A 19011-nucleotide genomic window follows, 5' to 3' on the forward strand; every position below is an offset into this window, starting at 1 on the left:
CACGGAAAAAAAGAAAAGTCCAGTTTTGGAGTTTTGTTTTAGAGTTAATATTTACAAAAGTAAAACGTCTGCTTGTTGTCATGTATTTTGATTGAACTAATGAGTAAGCAGAGAAACATTTACAACTATGCTTGTACACTGCAACACAAAAAACACATTGAAATAAATATTTAAAACAAGACCATAAAATTCTACAGTAAATAAAAGGATTATAACAGTCCAATAATCATGTGCTTTCATACCTACTGCATCAGTGCGTAAATTGAGGCCTTTGCGAAAAAATCCACTGGTCATCACAAATATGTCATAAATATTTTTTTTAATTTATTTTAAAGTAAAAATGTTATTATTTTTTTGAATAACATTTAAAATCTTCAAAGTCTAGCGTCACTGCAAACTTCAGCCCAGTAGTAGCCCGCCTGGCCTGTTTAAAGCAGCACCTCTGGCCCCACCCACTGCCCTGACATTCTTCTACATATACCACATCCTATCACATCATAAACGCACAACACATTTTAAAACAACATCTGAAGGAAAGCAACAGACATTTGACCTGACTCTTCAATAATCACTAAAGGTAGGTCTCCTTTTTATCTCTAAAAAAAAAAAAGACAAGTTCTCGGACTAATGAAGGGGGAAAAGATCAGCTGGGTATTAGGTAGACGGTTTACTTTGTAGTTTTTAGCAGCAGCAAAAATCATGAAAAATATAAATAACCAACATTAAGAATAAAAACAGGCAGAAGGCTCATTTTGTTTCTGTTCTGTTGTTTTAAGGAGTTCTACAAGATGAACTGTCAGGAGCAGGTCTGCTGACTGAAATCAAAGTAGCCATCATTTTTACCATCAGTTTATCATTTTAGTTATCATTTAATCTGATGTTAAAAAACTATGCCCATAAGACAGCAGGGAAAACAAGTAAGTTTGGTTAGAGGAGAGAATGTTTGTTTTACAGTTTTACAGTCATAGAAATAATAAATAAAATACCAAAAGCATTTTGTTGGGCTGTCTTTTCTTCTTTTACCTAATTTCCAGAAATGCTGTTGTGTTTTGACCTTCAGGGCCACAGTAGAGTTTCATGTGTTATCATATGGCCATGTATGAGTAACACAAATGTGTTATTTGCAAAAAAAAATCTAGTATTTAAAACCACTTAAATTATTTGAAAAACAGCCCAGTTGTCTGGGCCCCCAAGCAGTCACCTGTGTTGCCCGTTGGAAAGCAATGCTTCTTGTCATCCACTACATATTACTTTTAAGCAACTGTTCGAACTACTCACATTAATTCTCGACCTGACAAACCACATCTTTAACTTCAGAAGATATGAAGTGGGGTTTACTTCACTGTGGGAACTCAGTGCATCTTGACAGTTACGGAAGTTACATATTTCTCACCAGTGTGTTGAAACTTTCTCTGACTTCAGTATACAATATACAGTGGTCAAAAGTCAGATGTGCTTCTGTATTTGAAGTTCAACCAAACACCGATTGTATGATGAGTCTTTTATTACTGGGAAGACATATACACATATAAAAGAGGAGATATTTCCAGGTTTTTAACAAAAAATGCTGAACACTGGAGAGGGAGATGAAATGGATCGAAAGGGAAAAGAAAGTACTCGGCAGAGAGAGACACACCAGAAGGGCAGAGGCACAAAAGAAACATAAGTATATAAGTAAATAATGAGTGAAGAGAAGCAAAGGTGGGCACAAAATCTAATTAATGCTGCAAGTGGCGACAGTCACAGGGGGTGAAAGCTCTGGCCACAACATGTGACACATTCGTAGTGACAGTGTCATACAAAAATCTTCATAGGGGTTGTATTTGGGAAAACGTTCTATGACTTTTTGAATATGTTCAGGCCCTCAAATCAGCAGCTCTTTAGGCACACACACAAAAAAGAGTAAGAATTCCTTCAGTTACAATAGGGCCTTTGTACCACTCAGTGATTGGGCCCTAAATATCACTTAAAATCTCTTAAGTAGGCGCAAAAAAAAAGCGATATCTACATTGCTGCTGAATGCTACCAGCTGATTGATGTCAATATCTGATAGCCTGTGCTCCCGGCTTGTAAGAGGCAAAGTCAAACAGAGGAAGTGGTGTCAGACATGTTAGTGTGGCAACGTCACAGTGTGACTCCATAACTACCCCTGTCACATTATGCACATTTACACAGTGGTCGCTTACTGACGGTAGCAATGTAGCATTGTGACTGAAAGGAGGGTTCTCTCATCGCCATCACATGTAATGAATAAAGCATGGAGCTGGATATATGGAGTGGCAAACATGTAATATGGCTTTTAGCACAAAGTCATCATAAAAAATTCTCACTGCTGGTTAACTAATGCCATCTACTGATGGACTGATGGACACACCAACCAACTCAGTGATGGCACTTCTGCTGTGTTTACTCTATACATGCAGGGGGAAAGTGTACATTAAATGTAATTATTTGAATTCTCCTTCACTGACGGTGTTGAATGTGTCCTTTCTGATGGATAACACAACAATGCTGTTGCCAAAAAGTTGAGCTTTCATGTTTTGTTCTATGTTTTTTATAGAATGGGATCCTCAGGAGTTCAGATGGTGTGTTTGGCTTATGGAGTCATCGGCCTGATTGGGATCATTGTATGCTGCGCTCTCCCCCAATGGAAAGTGACTTCCTTCATAGTATCCAACATTGTGACTGCACAGGTAGCGAAATATAGCCAGCAGTTTGGTCATGCATTATGAAGGCCCACCAGAGGTTATTACTTTTAAATAAAGGACTAGTTAAAGCAAATTATGTAGCATTCAGAGAATTTGATGAAGTAAAAGAAGTGATGTAGAATGTTGCATTCTTAGTAAACAGTGTTTTTCTTTGTGTGTGACTAGAACAGTCAGGAGGGTCTGTGGATGAACTGCGTGGTGCAGAGTACCGGCCAACAGCAGTGCAAGAACTATGACTCCTGGCTGGTGCTGCCCCCTGACCTGCAGGCCGCCCGGGCCATGACCCTCATCAGCTGTTTGCTCTCCAGCCTCAGCATCCTCATCCTCTTCTTAGGAGCTGAATTCACCAACTGTGTGGAGAATGAAGACGTGAAGCCGATCAGCCTGGTGGCCGGGGTGGGCATGCTGCTGGCCGGCCTCTTTATCATCATCCCTGTCAGCTGGTCTGCACACATTGTGGTGCGGGATTTCTACAACCCATTGGTGGTTCAATCCCAGAAGATGGAGCTGGGAGTGTGCATCTTTGTGGGCTGGGGAGCTGGTGCGCTGCTCCTTCTGGCCGGAGGTCTCCTGTGCTGCTTCAGCAGGCTCAAATGTGGGCACCTAGATGGAACCGCCATGTATTACACTGATACAGTGTACTGCAATGTCCCAACATCAGTAAACAAGCAACATGTAGAGTGAATGACACCGGTGGTTGTTTATGGGGTGGGTGATGTTTTCATTTTGGGTTCTGTGGGTTAAAATAACAATAACCCTGTTTACTTTTTAATGAGCAGTGACAGAGATCAAATGTGTCACATTTGTAAAAGTTTGCTGTAACTTACTGTTTTTTTAACATTGGTATTATTGTGTTTGTCTTTTAATGTGTTTTTCAGTAGTACTAATGTATTTTCATTTTACAGAAATATTACTGTTTTGTAATCTACGGTACTTGCATTAAATCTTGTAGCATGGCAACAAATACTGATGTTTCAGTAATTCTCTGATGAAACAGGCTTTAAGTGGACTTCATTTCTTCTTTCTGGCTTTCCGGTTGATCTGTGACTTTGACAGCTGTTGGTGAGTTAATTCTGAGAATAAACCTGTGACCACATGAAAAAAAACATCACAGTTAGTATCTGTGTGAACCACACTGTTTAACTCTTAATGATAAATAACACATGTGTATGAGTGGATGATCAGTGGGCTTTGCTGATTTTAAATGCTAACTTTTAGCAGGTCAACCAATACAGAATATATTACCAAAAACATAAAAAATGATCACATAATACAGTGTAAGAACTGTGTTACAAGCACCTGTGCAAGCTGCATAGGAAAGAAAAGGTTAGAAGACTGCAGGTTCTTGTGATGACTCTTCTAGTGATGAAGAAACCTGCATGTAATGATAGCAGATAACTGTCTGCTGAACTTGGCTGTTCTCAGTACAGAGAGCCAGCAAGTAAAAGCATTTGATTTAGATATATGTTTGCTGAAAAGCACAACAACCACCACCTTAGGCTATCTGCAAAAAATGTGCAAAGATGTAAACCACTATAAGTAGACAAAAAAGACAATACCAAAAATGTTATTCAGCGGGCTCAAATGTGGGCACCTAGATGGAACCGCCATGTATTACACTGATACAGTGTACTGCAATGTCCCAACACCAGTAAACAAGCAACATGTAGAGTGAATGACACCGGTGGTTGTTTATGGGGTGGGTGATGTTTTCATTTTGGGTTCTGTGGGTTAAAATAACAATAACCCTGTTTACTTTTTAATGAGCAGTGACAGAGATCAAATGTGTCACATTTGTAAAAGTTTGCTGTAACTTACTGTTTTTTTTAACATTGGTATTATTGTGTTTGTCTTTTAATGTGTTTTTCAGTAGTACTAATGTATTTTCATTTTACAGAAATATTACTGTTTTGTAATCTACGGTACTTGCATCAAATCTTGTAGCATGGCAACAAATACTGATGTTTCAGTAATTCTCTGATGAAACAGGCTTTAAGTGGACTTCATTTCTTCTTTCTGGCTTTCCGGTTGATCTGTGACTTTGACAGCTGTTGTTGTGTTAATTCTGAGAATAAACCTGTGACCACATGAAAAAAAACATCACAGTTAGTATCTGTGTGAACCACACTGTTTAACTCTTAATGATAAATAACACATGTGCATGAGTGGATGATCAGTGGGCTTTGCTGATTTTAAATGCTAACTTTTAGCAGGTCAAACAATACAGAATATATTACCAAAAACATAAAACAATTTCACATAATACAGTGAAAATGTATTATGCAAAAAACATGTCTGGACCATATAACACTTTATATGGCAGAAGTTGGCAGCAGTGGGGGTAAATCTCTCTAATTGTTGTTCATCTTTTTCCCCCCTCATTTTCCCTAACATTAAATGAAAATAGGGTCAAACTCATCTGTATTTGTTGTTGAAAAAGCTTCAAAACACATGTACATTGTAGAAGACACTCGTGCTACTTTAAGCAGAAACACACTGAATGCATCTTGAACCAAAGCAGGATGAGATTATGTGATGAGCCTTAAATCATCTAGAAGTTCAGTCAGACCCAACAAACCATGCATTGTTTAACAAAACAATAACCACCAATAACAAAGAGTCTCATTCCTTTTACATTTGAAGAGTTTACTTTTACTTGAACCTATAAGCTCACACTCAGACCGCTAAATATAGCTCTGTGACCCTTTAGCGGGTGAGCTCAGGCGAGGGGCAGATCCTTGGGCTGTTCTTACACACAGGCTCCGCCCACAACCCAGTACAACAGCATCAGTGAGATTTTAATAAAAGCTTAAAGTGAACCACCTTACAAAACTGTAGCAGTACATCTAGCCCCACCCACTCCCCCACATTTTATCACACTGTGTTTGCACATCACATTTAAATCAGCATCTTCACATCAGACAAAGAAGCAAACAACATCTGAATTGATTTTGCAATAGTCACTAAAGGTAGGCCTATTTTATCCATGTTTATTAAAATGGACAGCCTGAGCTCTGACAAAAAGACAAAATCTTCAAATTACAGAGGATGAAAGGATCGGCTGAGGATTAGTTAAACAGGGTGCTTTTAAATCGGCAGCAGCAAAAATCAGTATAGTATGTGAGAATTAATAAATGTGTGGAAGGCTCACATGGTTTAAAATATTTGTATAAGATAAACTATAAAGAGCAGGAATAAAACCAGTTGATGTCCGCTGACTGAGATCAAATTAGTTATCAGCATTTAATCTGATGTCAAACGTTTGCTATCCAGAGCATGTCACATACACACTGCAACAGGTTTCCAGCAATTTCCCTTTTCTACAAGTAGATTCAGGCACTTTTTCTTTGTACCTTCTTTCTGTGACTCTGGCATCTGTGTCATCAGGGTTGATTCCGATAACAAACCTGCACGCACAAGAAAAACACGCCGCTGATCAGAGTTACCATCTGTGCACATCATACTGTACTCTTTATTTGTGTTGTGGACAAGATTTCTTTAGAGTAACTAACAAGAAGTATAAAGAAAAAAGTTAACAAGGTGAGCATCAGACTTTTTTAATGTTGCTGTAAAACCCTTATAACTGCCTAAACTTAAATTTAACAAACAATGATAAATAAATAATGATAAAATACAGACATTAACTGGACTGACTTGTAGATTTTACTTTCTGAAATATGCAGCCACACCTGAAAGCTCACACTAGGGACCATTTTGCTGCATGTACATCAGAAGATCTCTCAAGCTGCCCAACACATCAACACATAACCCTATGATGTTTTACAGATTGAGCTGTCATTTTATCAGTAATCTGCCTCTACCCAACCCTGGAACAAATTTATATTTAATCTTTAACTTCAGCAGATCTGAGGTTGGGTTTCCTTTACTGTGGGACTTGAGTTCATCTTGACAGTTACAGAAGTTGTTCTGTACATATTTACCACATATTTGTCACTGTATATGCTACCTAATGCTTCCCCAAACTAACCAGAAATGAATAAGCTGCGTCTTATCTGATGGTAAAATTAGATGTACATCTCTATTTAAATTTAAAGCAATCACGCACTATTTTGTGCTAAATTCTTTTAACAATGACTTCAATGAAAGCACAATGTTTGCCAAAAGTTTAAAATGTGTCACAGGACAACTGTAGTGTTAAACACTGCAATATTTTGTTTGAATTCAAAGTGTTTAGTGGCCTAAGAAAAATTAGCAGGTCAACCCCACACAGTTAGGATTTACCTTTCGTATCTACATTGCTGTATATTCTCAAAAATCAAGCTGACTGGGTTTTCTGATCATCCTGATGACATAAAGCTCAGCTGGTGCTTTTCGGAGAACCGCTGCTAAGAGGCAAAGTCAAATGCAAAGGGAGTCTCGTCAGACTTGTTAGTGCAGCAATGTCATACTGTGACACAAGCCATTTTCGTCATCTAAGAGACAAAGGGTGGACTTTACTGGTTGTTCAAGTCCAGCCCATGTTATATGGATTTTAGCATGTGGTCATTATAAAAGCTGTGATAACTGGCCACATCACCTTTTTGATGCTGTCACCAAAAGCTGGGTTTCCATGTTTCATTCTATATTTTATAGAATGGGATCCCCAAGAGTTCAGACGGTGTGTTTGGCACTCGGAGTCATCGGCCTGATTGGGGTCATTGTGTGCTGCGCTGTCCCCCGCTGGTCTGTATTCAAAGATTTCGGCACTGTGAGTATCCCAGAGTTTTCACAATGAGGTTATTACTTTTAAATAAAGGACTGGTTAAAGCACACAATGCTATTCATTCTGGGAATTCAATAAAGTGAAAGTACTGAATGTAGAATTTTGAATATTCAGTAAACGCAGTGCTTTATTTTGTGTGCAGACAAGAGAAAAGACTACTATTTTAGAGGGTCTGTGGATGACCTGTGAGTTGCAGAGCACAGGCCTGCAGCAGTGCAGGGCCTTTGACGTCTGGATTGACCCCAGCCTGCAGGCCTCCCGGGCCATGACCATCACCAGCTGTTTGCTCTCTGGTCTCAGCCTCCTCATGCTTTTCTACACGGCCAGTTTTACTACCTGCATGGAAAACAAAGATGCCAAGCGTAAAAACAGCCAGGTGGCCAAGGTGGGCCTGCTGCTGGCCGGCCTCCTCATCATCATCGCTGTCAGCTTATTCACATTCCAGGCGCTCGTGTTTGGAAGAATGCATATGCTGGGAGAGTGTATCTATGTGGGTTGGGCATCTGGTTTGCTGCTACTTCTGGCTGGAGGTCTGCTGTGCTGCTTTAACAGGCCCGATGGCAGCTCAAGAGAAGACGCCAGGTGCTACACTACAACAGTGTACTGCAACGTCCCAGCCCCAATGAACAAACTACATGTAGCGTGAATGACACCAGTGGTTGTTTATGGGGTGGGTGATGTTTTCATTTTTGGTTCTGTGGGTTAAACTAACCCTAACCCTGTTTACGTTTAATGAGCAGCAGCGAAAAATGAAAAGTATAAACAGGTTCATGTCCACTGACTGAGATCAAATGTGTCACATATGTAAAGGTTTGCTGTAACTTACTGTTTTTTTTACATTGGTATTATTGTGTTAATCATTGTTACAACATTTGTTATTTTATGTTATATGATTACTGTTGTTATAAATCGTTTTTATATTGACATTGATGAACATATACGAACATATGGACACACACACGTCTATACAGCGGTTCACTCCACTTTTTGCCACATACAAGATGGCGGTAGCATTGACTCGAGATTTATTGCTTAATGCAGTGAAACAGTGAAAATTTAAAAAAAAAAGGTGTGGAAGCTGTTCCATGGTTTTAAGGAGTTTTCTAAGATGAACTTTCAAGAGCAGGAATATAAACAGGTTCATGTCCACTGACCAAATCAATCCAGATAAAATGTGTCACATATGTAAAGGTTTGCTGTAACTTATTGTTTTTTACATTGGTATTATTGTGTTTGTCTTTTACTGTTTTTCAGTAGTACTAATGTATTTTTATTTTACAGAAAGATTACTGTTTTGTAATCTACGGTACTTGCATTAAATCTTGTAGCATGGCAACAAATACTGATTTTTCAGTAATTTTCTGATGAAACAGGCTTTAAGTGGACTTCATATCTTCTTTCTGACTTTCCGGCTGATCTGTGAATTGACAGCTGTTGGTGCCATCAGGGTTAATTCTGAAAATAAACCTGTGACCACATGAAAAAAAACATCACAGTTAGTATCTGTGTGAACCACACTGTTTAACTCTTAATGATAAATAACACATGTGTATGAGTGGATGATCAGTGGGCTTTGCTGAAATGCTAACTTTTAGCAGGTCAAACAATACATAATATATTACCAAAAACATACAAAAAGATCACATAATACAGTCTAAGAACTGTGTTACAAGCACCTGTGCAAGCTGCGAAGGAAAGAAAAGGTTGGAAGACTGAAGGTTCTTGTGATGATTCTTCTAGTGATGAAGAAACCTGCATGTAATGATAGCAGATAACTGTCTTCTGAACTTGGCTGTTCTCAGTACAGAGAGCCAGCAAGTAAAAGCATTTGATTTAGATATATGTTTGCTGAAAAGCACAACAACCACCACCTTAGGGTATCTGCAAAAAAATTGGCTGGACCATATAACACTTTATATGGCAGAAGTTGGCAGCAGTGCAGGTAGATCTCTCTAATTGTTGCTCATCTTATTTTATTTTCCTCCTATTGCATAACATAAATGAAGATAGGGTAAAACTCAACATTGCATTTGTTGTTAAAAAGCTTTTTATTTTGTTATTTTATTTTAAAGTAAAATTCTTATTATTTTTTGAATGACATTTAATCTAAAATAAAACATAAAATCTTCAAAGATATATAGAAGTCTAGTGTCACTGCAAACTTAAGCCCATGGTGCCCCAGTAGTTGCCTGTTTGAAAGAAGCACCTCTGGCCCCACCCACTGCCCTGACTTCTTCTACATATAGCACATCCTATCACATCATAAATGCACAACACATTTTAAAACAACATCTGAAAGAAAGCAACAGACATCTGATCTGGTTTTTCAATAATCACCAAAGGTAGGCCTCTTTTTCATCTACTTTTTTTTTTCTAATGGATGGCCTTAGCTGTAAATAAATAAATAGTAAAATATATATGCTATAAGACAGCAGTAAAAACAAGTCGGTTTGGCTAGATGAGATAATGTTTGAAAATGTCTTAATTTTACAGTAATAGAAATCAATATACTAAACTGTTTTTGAGCCTCTTTTACCTAATTTCCAAGAATGAAATGTCATTGTGTTTTGACCTTCAGGGCCACCGTAGATTTTCTGTGTTATTGTATGGCCAAGGATGCACGTATGAGTAACACAAATCTGTGCTATTTGTAAAAAATGTAAAACACTATAAGTAGGACAAAAAAAGACAATACCAAAAATGTTGCACAGTTAAAAGAAATATCATCCATCTAAATAGGAATAGGAAAGTCAAAAATACAGCGAGTACAAAGAACAATTATTCTTTGAAAACATTTAAAACAGGGAGGGGAAGAAATACAGGGAGGATTGTCAGCCCTCGATGGCCCCAAGTTGCCTGGCCCCCCAAGTAGTCACCTGTGTTGCCAGTTGGAAAGTCATCCACTACATATTACTTTGAAGCAGCTGTTCAAACTACTCATATTAACTCAGTGCATCGTGACATTTACAGAAGTTACATATTTCTCACCAGTATGTTTAAATTTTGTCTGACATCAGTATACAATATACAGCGGTAAAGTCAGATGTGCTTCTCCATTTCAAGTTCAACCAAACACACAGATTTTATGCTGAATTCAATGTAGGCCATGTAAAAGGTAATTCATCAATCCTGTGTGGTCCTGCTGTTCACATACATGGATTTTTTAACTACCCCTGTCACATTATGTACACTTACACAGTGGTCGCTTACTGACAGCAGCAATGTGGCTGAAAGGAGGGATCTCTCATCGCCATCACTCACCATGTAATGGATAAAGCATGGAGCTGGATATATGGAGTGGCAAACATGTAATATGGCTTTTAGCACGAAGTCATCATAAAAACTTCTCACTGCTGGTTAACTAATGCCATCAACTGATGGACTGATGGACACACCAACCAACTCAGTGATGGCACTTCTGCTGTGTTTACTCTATATATGTGGGAGGAAAGAATGAAAATAAATGAACAAATAAATGAAAAAAACACATAATACAGTGTAATAACTGTGTTACAGGCAGCTGTGCAAGATGCGTTGGAAACAAAAGGTTGGGAAACTGCAGGTTCTTGTGATGATTCTTCTAGTGATGAAGAGACCTGCATGTAATGATAGCAGATAACTGTCTGCTGGACTTAGCTGTTCTCAGCACAGAGAGCCAGCATGTAAAAGCATTTGATTTAGATACAGTGGTCCCTTGCAGTTCACCTTCTGCGGATTTCTTTAGTGCAATTTTGCATGCATTTTTTGACAGCACACCGTGTTCTGTGTCCTATTGTGTTCCCGGTTGATTGACTCATCAGGGGTGGCGAAAAAGTTGATATTTTGTGGTCGCTGCAAATGGGCGGGGCAAAATGGCTTTACAGTGCCCCTTTAGAATTTTCAAAACCCCCCTCGCATATAAAAAATAAAACCAGTTGATGTCTGCTGACTGAGATCAAATTAGTTATCAGCATTTAATCTGATGTCAAACATTTGCTATCCAGAGCATGTCACATACACACTGTAACAGGTTTCCAGCAATTTCCATTTTCTACAAGTAGATTCAGGCACTTTTTCTTTGTACCTTCTTTCTGTGACTCTGGCATCTGTGTCATCAGGGTTGATAACAAACCTGCATGCACAAGAAAAACACGCCGCTGATCAGAGTTACCATCTGTGCACATCATACTGTACTCTTTATTTGTGTTGTGGACAAGATTTCTTTAGAGTAACTAACAAGTGGTATAAAGAAAAAAGTTAACAAGGTGAGCATCAGACTTTTTTAATGTTGCTATAAAATCATATAATTCCCTAAACTTTAATTTAAAAAGAATAATAAATAAATAATGATAAAATAAGGACATTAACTGTACTGAATACTTGTAGATTTTACCTCCTGAAATATGCAGCCACACCTAAAAAGCTCACACCATTTTGCTGCTTGTGCATCACAACATCTCAGGCTGCTCAACACATAACTATGATGTTTTACAGAGTGAGCTGTAATTTTATCAGGATCCCAAATGCATGTCAGTAATCTGCCTCTACCAACGCCTCTCTCTGTTGTGATGGAAAACATTGTTGGGACAAATTTAGGAAACAATTTACTCCATACAAGAAGAAAGGGAAATTAGATAATATAATATCTTGGAAACAAGCAACTACTTAGAGATAAGGTGTCTAATAAAGTGATCCCAACATCCCAATGCTAAAGACCTTTTGCCCCGGAACTTAGCCAACATAACCTCTTATGATGCTGCCTCAGTCAATAAAAGTTTCAGCTGTGCCAGATGTGTTGCAAATAAAAGGTTAGAAGACATTCACTACATATTCTCTTGCAGCAACTGTTCAAACTACTCACATTCATTCTCAAGCTGACAAACCACATCTTTAACTTCAGTAGATCTGAGGTTGGGTTTCCTTTACTGTGGGACTTCGGTGCATTTTGACAGTTACGAAATGTTGATGAAGATTCTCAGTCATCCAGGTCATAAAACGTAGAGAAGATTGAAGCAAGGCGTCTGGACTTGCAGTTTTCTTGAAGAGTTTTCTTGAGTTTTGTTGCTCATCCAAGCAGCTTCATCAGTTCTAACTGTTGGTGGGGAAACATGGTCTGCTTGTTTCCCCAATAATTACAAAAAAGGACTAAAACAAAACACAACCAAATTAAAGCTGCAAGCAGCGATGACGGGCCCTTGCACACCTTGCGGTCCGCGGGACTCACAGCCTCCGCGCCCCTATCGCCCCGCGTCATCTCTCCACCATTATCGGCACGAGCTGTGGCCTGCAGGGCAGAAGAGTACACCAAAAAACATATATACAAAAGACAGGTCCTCTGGCCAGTAGGTGGCGCAGTGACTGTAGCATATCAGCATATCAATCTGTGCGTCAGTGAGTCTGTGAGTCAGATGTTCAGCATGACTGTAAAATTTCCATATAGGATGAAGTATGTGGGAGATACAGCCACAAAAACATCAATTTCCTGTGCGTTGGTGAAGGGTCAACTTTGTAGCGGCGCCACAGCCAGACGGTATGAGGAAGTGATGCGTTTTTGATAACTTTTGGTCCCTAACCCCTTAAGGGCGAGAGCACCAGTTTTCAGCCTATCAAGCAATTCCCCTAGGAGGAGTTCGCAAAATTGCGGGGAGTGCAAATTAGAACATGGCATGGTTTTTTCAAAATGGCGGACTTCCTGTACGTCGTGCAATTTTCGATTAAGAGGATTTTTTTCTTGTCACGAGGCGATACATCAGTGTACCGAGTGCCAGGTCTGTAGCAGTTTCAATGAATATTTTCACACAGTGTCAAGTCGCGATTTTCGTTGGGGGACAATTTTGTGCCAAATTTGGTGAGTTTTTGAGCATGTTCAGGGGGTAAAAAAATCGCCGGAACAACAATCAAGTATAATAAACTCTTGCATTTGAATAGGGCTCTTGCACGTTTCGTGCCCGGGCCCTAAAAATACAAAACAAAACAAATAAAGGCCTATTGTGGCCAGGTGAGTTAATTCCCCTCAGCTGCTAGGGGCATTTTCCTGTCGTCTTGGCGTGCTGATTGGTGGCACCATACCTATTTAAGTCTCCTATGTTGGTCTCCTTGTGCTGATGCTGCTTTCTGATCTGCAGCAGTTGTGATGACGATTTCACCTGGAATCAGCGTGGCTGTGCAGCATGGCCGCACAGCGCGGTGTGGATTTCCTCCCCCTCTGCTTCATCATGCACCGGCGGGTGCTGTTTGTTCTGGTCCTGATCTTTAATGGCGTAAGAATACTGGTCTTCGTTCATGGACTCCATGGACTCCATCCACATCTGAATGGTTCTGTATGGATGGGCGTTTGGATTCCAGTTTGGGTTAATTTGTCTTTTATTTCTGATTATGTTGATTATTTTATAGGCCTGGGTTTGAGGTCCCTGCCTCCCCAGGTGGCGTTGTTAGCAACCTAAGTAGTCTTCCCCCTCCCTCCTGAGCTCTGTCACACTAAGTAAGAAATAACCCAACCAAAACAAACATTAACGCAGGGGACACGGAAGGTGAGAAGACGATCTGGCATAGACAAAGCGACTCACAGGATTTAGACTATGAAACAAGACACAGGTGAAACACTTTAGGGCAGGGCAAACAATCACCAATGGCGGGAACAAGGGAAGTAAAACACACAGACAAACACAAGGCTAGACACAAGACTTTTAAAATAAAACAGGAAACAGGACAGAACCAAAGTAACTTCACAAAGACTGCCAGAAACAAGACAACACAGGAAACACAGGAAACCCAAAATAACCAGAAAACAAAGAATTATCTCAAGAGAGGAACCCAAACGATAATTAATCAAATCATGACACCATGTTCGCCATGTAAGAGACAAAGCATGAGGTGGACTTTACTGGTTGTTGAAGTGCAGCCCATGTTATATGGATTTTAACATGTAGTCATCATAACAGCTGTCACAACTGGCCACACCACCTTTTTGATGCTGTGACCAAAAGCTGGGTTTTCATGTTTCGTTCTATGTTTTATAGAATGGGATCCTCAGAAGTTCAGACGGTGTGTGTGGCTCTCGGAGTCATCGGCCTGATTGGGGTCATTGTGTGCTGCGCTGTCCCCTGCTGGGGAGTGACTTTCACCATTGTGAGTATTTAAATAAAGGATCTAGTTAAAGCACACAATGCTATTCAAGCATTCTGGGAATTCAATAAAGTGAAAGTAGTGAATGTAGAATTTTGAACACAGTGCTTTACTTTGTGTGCATGACTACTGTCCACCAGCCGCATGCTGTGCTGCGGGCCACCCTGGCCATGACCATCGCCAGCTGTTTGCTCTCTGGTCTCAGCCTCCTCATGCTTTTCTACATGGCCAATTTTACTACCTGCATGGAAAACGAAGACACCAAGCCTAAGATCATCCTGGTGGCCGGGGTGGGCCTGCTGCTGGCCGGCCTTCTCATCATCATCGCTGTCAGCTTATTCACATACTGGAGTTTGCTGTTAGAAATTATAACGCTGGGAAAGTGTATCTATGTGGGTTTTGCAGCTGGTGTGCTACTACTTCTGGCTGGAGGTCTGCTGTGCTGCTGTAGCAGGCCCGATGGCAGCTCAGGAGAAGACGCCAGGTGCTACACTACTACAGTGTACTGCAACGTCCTAGCCCCAGTGAACAAACTACATGCAGAGTGAATGACACCAGTGCTTGTTTATAGGGATGTTTCAAATTTGGCTGCTGTGCTGCATTAGCTATGAACGTCTGTAAGTTGTGGATCAAATTTAACACATTTTGGACTTATGAGGAAAAACTGCTTAGCTAAACAACTGTCATTAAGGCAAAAAAGGAGAAGATATATGGATATCTGGATATATATATATATATATATGTATTTGGCAGGGGAAAATAAATCTAATAATAAAACCATAATTGTTTCTTTGATGTTCTAGGAGAGCATAAGATGGACATCACATTCTTTACTTCCTGGTTGCCATCTTAACATTTTGGAACTGAAGTGACAACATTTTGGGGTTGGGGGCAAGAGGCAGGTCCTCGGGCACCTGCTGGGTCTGTCTTACACACAGGCTCTAACACCAAACACAACAGCATCAGTGAGATTTCAATAAAAACTGAAAGTGCGCCACCAAGTGTTAATATATGGAACTGCACTGCAAACCCAGACCTACAAAAAGGACACAGAGCATCACTTGTATGGATAGAAGAAATATCATATCATGATTTATTAATAGATTTAGATATAGAACTTACAATACTGAAATGTCACTTTAATTGTCTCTCATGTATCCAGGTAGGGGAAGCAGAGGGACTATAACTGCACACTATAACATGGAAAACACAATAATAAGTAGACTAAAGGGTTATAAATTTATTAGTATTTTATGTAGTCACCAAATAGGTTTGTGTTGATGAACTCCACTAAACCTTCTGTGAACTGATTATGCTTCAATGGGAATTTTATCATGTAAAAAAAAAAAAATTCCTGTAAAATCCATCCATCCATTATCTGAACACGCTGTCTCCTACGGTGCAGGGTCACGGGGGCTGGATCCCAGCTATCTATGGGTGAGAGGCAGGGTACACCCTGGACAGGTCACCAGTCCATCGCAGGGCAACATAAAGACAAACAACCACACTCACACCTATAGAGTGACCAATTACCCGGCCCTCAATGTTAAATCATCCTTGTATTACTACTTCAGGTACTTCAAGCACAATTGATTTAACCATGTGTTAAATTCACACAGCGAGTCACTCCTGAAACTGTGTAAGATCTAAAGCCTATATTATGCAAACCAAAACTATATTTATCATTACACGTGTTCTTGGAGGTAACATTCTTTTTTATTTCTTCATTTTCTTTCCATGATCCATCAAACCCAGCTCATAATCTTATACAAAAAAAAAAATCCCACTTTGACTCAGCTTCCAAAATCGGCCTCCTAACATTCGTCATCAGTTTCGACAGAAACAGACGAGGAGTTGGGGGGTGGGGGCCTGCAGATATGGAATACTGGGTGGTACTTGTTTGTGTTAACAGAGTGCATAAAGAGGAACGTGGGCAGGTGACTCACTTTTTTGTCTACCTGAAATCTTACGATGGTAACAACCAAAACAAGTAACTAATTAACTCACCATCAGAATTATCCTCACTGTAATCACACATCTCTGAGAGATTGCAACTTAACTTCATTTCTCAGCAACTCTTGTGGCTTTTCCACTAAGGTGAAGTAAGATCTCATCAGCTCCACAGCAGAGTTAAGGTGGAAAAAGAGAGGGGGAACACACATACTGGACAAGTTCAGTCTGGTCTTGAGGTCTTTCTGTCCTGTGCACTCCCCCAAGCTGAGCCCCACCTACTCTTTACATTCTTCTACAAGTACCATATCGTGTAACAGTGTCTGAAACAGCACACCAGCAAGCAGCATCTTCACATCAGCTCACGGGCGGGAAGAAAACTCAGACGTCTCATCTTATTTTTTAAGATTCACTAAAGGTAGGCCTCTTCTTTATCTAGTTTTGGTCAAAAGGGCGACTCAAAGGCATGAAATGGCAGAGGATGAGAGGATTGGCTGAGGATTAGATGGATTTTTTTTCCATCAGCAGCAGGAAGAATCATGAAAATCACCATTAAACAAGTGTGAGATTTTGTGTTTTTAGGAATTCACAAGTTGTAATTTTATCAAATCTATTGATCTATCTTAAAATCCATCAAAAGTGAAGTCTGTGGTTCCAAATCAAGCAATTCGAACATCAAGAAAAAGACACCAAAACAGAAAATACATCTGGATATTTCTCTGTGTTAATGATTGCCTGTAAACATGTAAACTAGCCAAATCTACATTTCTGCTTTTATTTAACATTTTTTAAATAAACCTTCTACTTACTGTTTTTAGTGAATTTTGTTTCTCAGCTAAGCAGCCTTGTGCGTGTTTTAATGAGTCAAGCAATTTTTTTTACATAAAGTTCATTTTTTTGCATGAGGTTTGTTGAAATACTTAGAGAGGCAGAGATTTGTAAAGGAAAAAAGATGTGAGGGTGTAGCTTAGCCATCTTGGGTGAATATCTTAGAGGCTTGGGCCTGTCAGGACAAGTGGAGTTCTTACAGGGTGTTTCTGGGTGTGTGTGAGTGGTTATCCTCAATCACTGGAGGACATTCCACAACATCTCCTCTCCTCTCCTGTGTTTTACTTAAACAGCACTAAAACATAATACTATACTACTATTATTAAAAATAGCATAAACTACAAACATGAAAGATGCTGTTGAACACTGAACGATCATATTTCACCTTATCTTTTCCAGAATGGGATCCGCAGGAGTTCAGATGGTCTGTGTGGGTCTTGGACTCATCGGCCTGATCGGGGTCATTGTATGCTGCACTGTCCCTGCCTGGAGAGTGTCTTCCTTCACAGGATCCAACATTGTGACTGCACAGGTAGAGAAATATATCCTACAATTACAGATTACAGTCACATGTACCACAAATACTCTGGAAATACTCACAGTGCCTTTTCTTTGTGTGTGAGTAGAGCAGTCAGGAGGGTCTGTGGATGAACTGCGTGGTGCAGAGTACCGGCCAACAGCAGTGCAAGAACTACGACTCCCTGCTGGTGCTGCCCTCTGACCTGCAGGCCGCCCGGGCCATGACCATCATCAGCTGTATGCTCGCCAGCCTCAGCATCCTCATCCTCTTCTGCGGGGCCGACTTCACCACCTGTGTGGAGAACGAAGACGCCAAGCCTAAGATCAGCCTGGTGGCCGGGGTGGGCATGCTGCTGGCCGGCCTCCTGGTCATCATCCCTGTCAGCTGGTCTGCACACATTGTGGTGCAGAATTTCAACAACCCATTGGTGGTTCAATCCCAGAAGATGGAGCTGGGAGCGTGCATCTTTGTGGGCTGGGGAGCTGGTGTCCTGCTCCTTCTAGCCGGTGGTCTGCTGTGCTGCTTCAGCAGGCCCAAATCTGGCAGCTCAGGAGGAACCGCCAAGTACTACAGCAACAGCGCATCGGCTCCCAGCAAAAATTACGTGTAGAAGCGTTTATGAAAGGGACTGGTGTTAGAAAGAGAGTGGAGGGGAGGGTGATGTAGTCGGTGAAGGACACCAGTGGTTGTTCGGGGGGGGGGGGGGGGGGGGGGGGGTGTAAATATTAACAGCTGATGCTAACTGGCTCCAGTTTAACTTCCATAGTCTTACGGGTGATGCTTTAATTTTGGGTGCTGGGTGAAGCATTAGCTATAAAGTCTGTGATAGAGTGATAGATCAAACACAACTGTTGCATTCTCTGCTCAAATTTTTAAGATAACAGGAAAATTGTGTATTTGTGAGGACAAATAGATTTAAAAAGAAAAAGCCAGAGGGTCTTTTGATGTATTAAAGGCTGACATTTTAAATTTAGTTTATATTTTTAACCAGTTTTACTTTGATAAATAATGCTTTATTGTGTGTGTTGAGAAAACACTGTTCAAGTTGTCTTCACACAAATGCACCTCAGGGACATCCTAGAGTCCACATTACATTTCTTTTGTTTGTCCTTCACATGATTTGTTGCTCATTTTGTGTGATAATAAATGATTAAAATTGATTAAAAATGTGTATTTCT

At 40.1% G+C, this 19011-nt stretch overlaps 3 protein-coding genes and 1 pseudogene across 4 annotated transcripts; all 4 read left to right on the forward strand.

Moving 5' to 3' along the window:
- The first annotated feature begins 493 nt into the window (after window positions 1-493).
- LOC114439589 (claudin-4-like) lies at window positions 494-3539 on the forward strand. 2 transcript variants are annotated; one of them, XM_028411628.1, is made up of 3 exons: window positions 494-577; window positions 2561-2693; window positions 2874-3539. In XM_028411628.1, exons 2-3 carry the CDS (start codon window positions 2562-2564, stop codon window positions 3390-3392), a joined length of 651 nt encoding a protein of 216 aa, XP_028267429.1. In that variant the 5' UTR covers window positions 494-577; window position 2561; the 3' UTR covers window positions 3393-3539. The 2 variants fall into 2 exon arrangements, with proteins under 2 accessions (XP_028267429.1, XP_028267431.1); XM_028411630.1 differs by lacking the exons at window positions 494-577; window positions 2561-2693 and adding an exon at window positions 2705-2745.
- Window positions 3540-7302: 3763 nt separating this feature from the next.
- On the forward strand, window positions 7303-8077 carry LOC114439939 (claudin-4-like). The gene is made up of 2 exons (XM_028412151.1): window positions 7303-7420; window positions 7581-8077. The coding sequence occupies exons 1-2, from the start codon at window positions 7303-7305 to the stop codon at window positions 8075-8077; spliced, it is 615 nt and encodes a 204-aa protein (XP_028267952.1).
- Window positions 8078-9744: 1667 nt separating this feature from the next.
- Window positions 9745-15083, forward strand: LOC114439940 (claudin-4-like; annotated as a pseudogene).
- Window positions 15084-16750: 1667 nt separating this feature from the next.
- Window positions 16751-19004, forward strand: LOC114439497 (claudin-4-like). The gene is made up of 3 exons (XM_028411460.1): window positions 16751-16903; window positions 17713-17845; window positions 17940-19004. Exons 2-3 carry the CDS (start codon window positions 17714-17716, stop codon window positions 18441-18443), a joined length of 636 nt encoding a protein of 211 aa, XP_028267261.1. The 5' UTR covers window positions 16751-16903; window position 17713; the 3' UTR covers window positions 18444-19004.
- Window positions 19005-19011: the final 7 nt, after the last annotated feature.

This window comes from Parambassis ranga, chromosome 8 (genome assembly GCF_900634625.1).
Source record: "Parambassis ranga chromosome 8, fParRan2.1, whole genome shotgun sequence".
In the NCBI taxonomy this organism is placed as follows: domain Eukaryota; kingdom Metazoa; phylum Chordata; class Actinopteri; family Ambassidae; genus Parambassis; species Parambassis ranga.

Bases quoted from the DNA above. Each gene is read 5' to 3' on its own strand.
- LOC114439497 (XM_028411460.1), top strand. From the start codon at position 17,714: ATGGGATCCGCAGGAGTTCAGATGGTCTGTGTGGGTCTTGGACTCATC. The intron at 17,846-17,939 runs GTAGAGAAATAT...GTGTGTGAGTAG, and splicing joins CCAACATTGTGACTGCACAG to AGCAGTCAGGAGGGTCTGTG.
- LOC114439589 (XM_028411628.1), top strand. From the start codon at position 2,562: ATGGGATCCTCAGGAGTTCAGATGGTGTGTTTGGCTTATGGAGTCATC. The intron at 2,694-2,873 runs GTAGCGAAATAT...GTGTGTGACTAG, and splicing joins CCAACATTGTGACTGCACAG to AACAGTCAGGAGGGTCTGTG.
- LOC114439939 (XM_028412151.1), top strand. From the start codon at position 7,303: ATGGGATCCCCAAGAGTTCAGACGGTGTGTTTGGCACTCGGAGTCATC. The intron at 7,421-7,580 runs GTATCCCAGAGT...TGCAGACAAGAG, and splicing joins CAAAGATTTCGGCACTGTGA to AAAAGACTACTATTTTAGAG.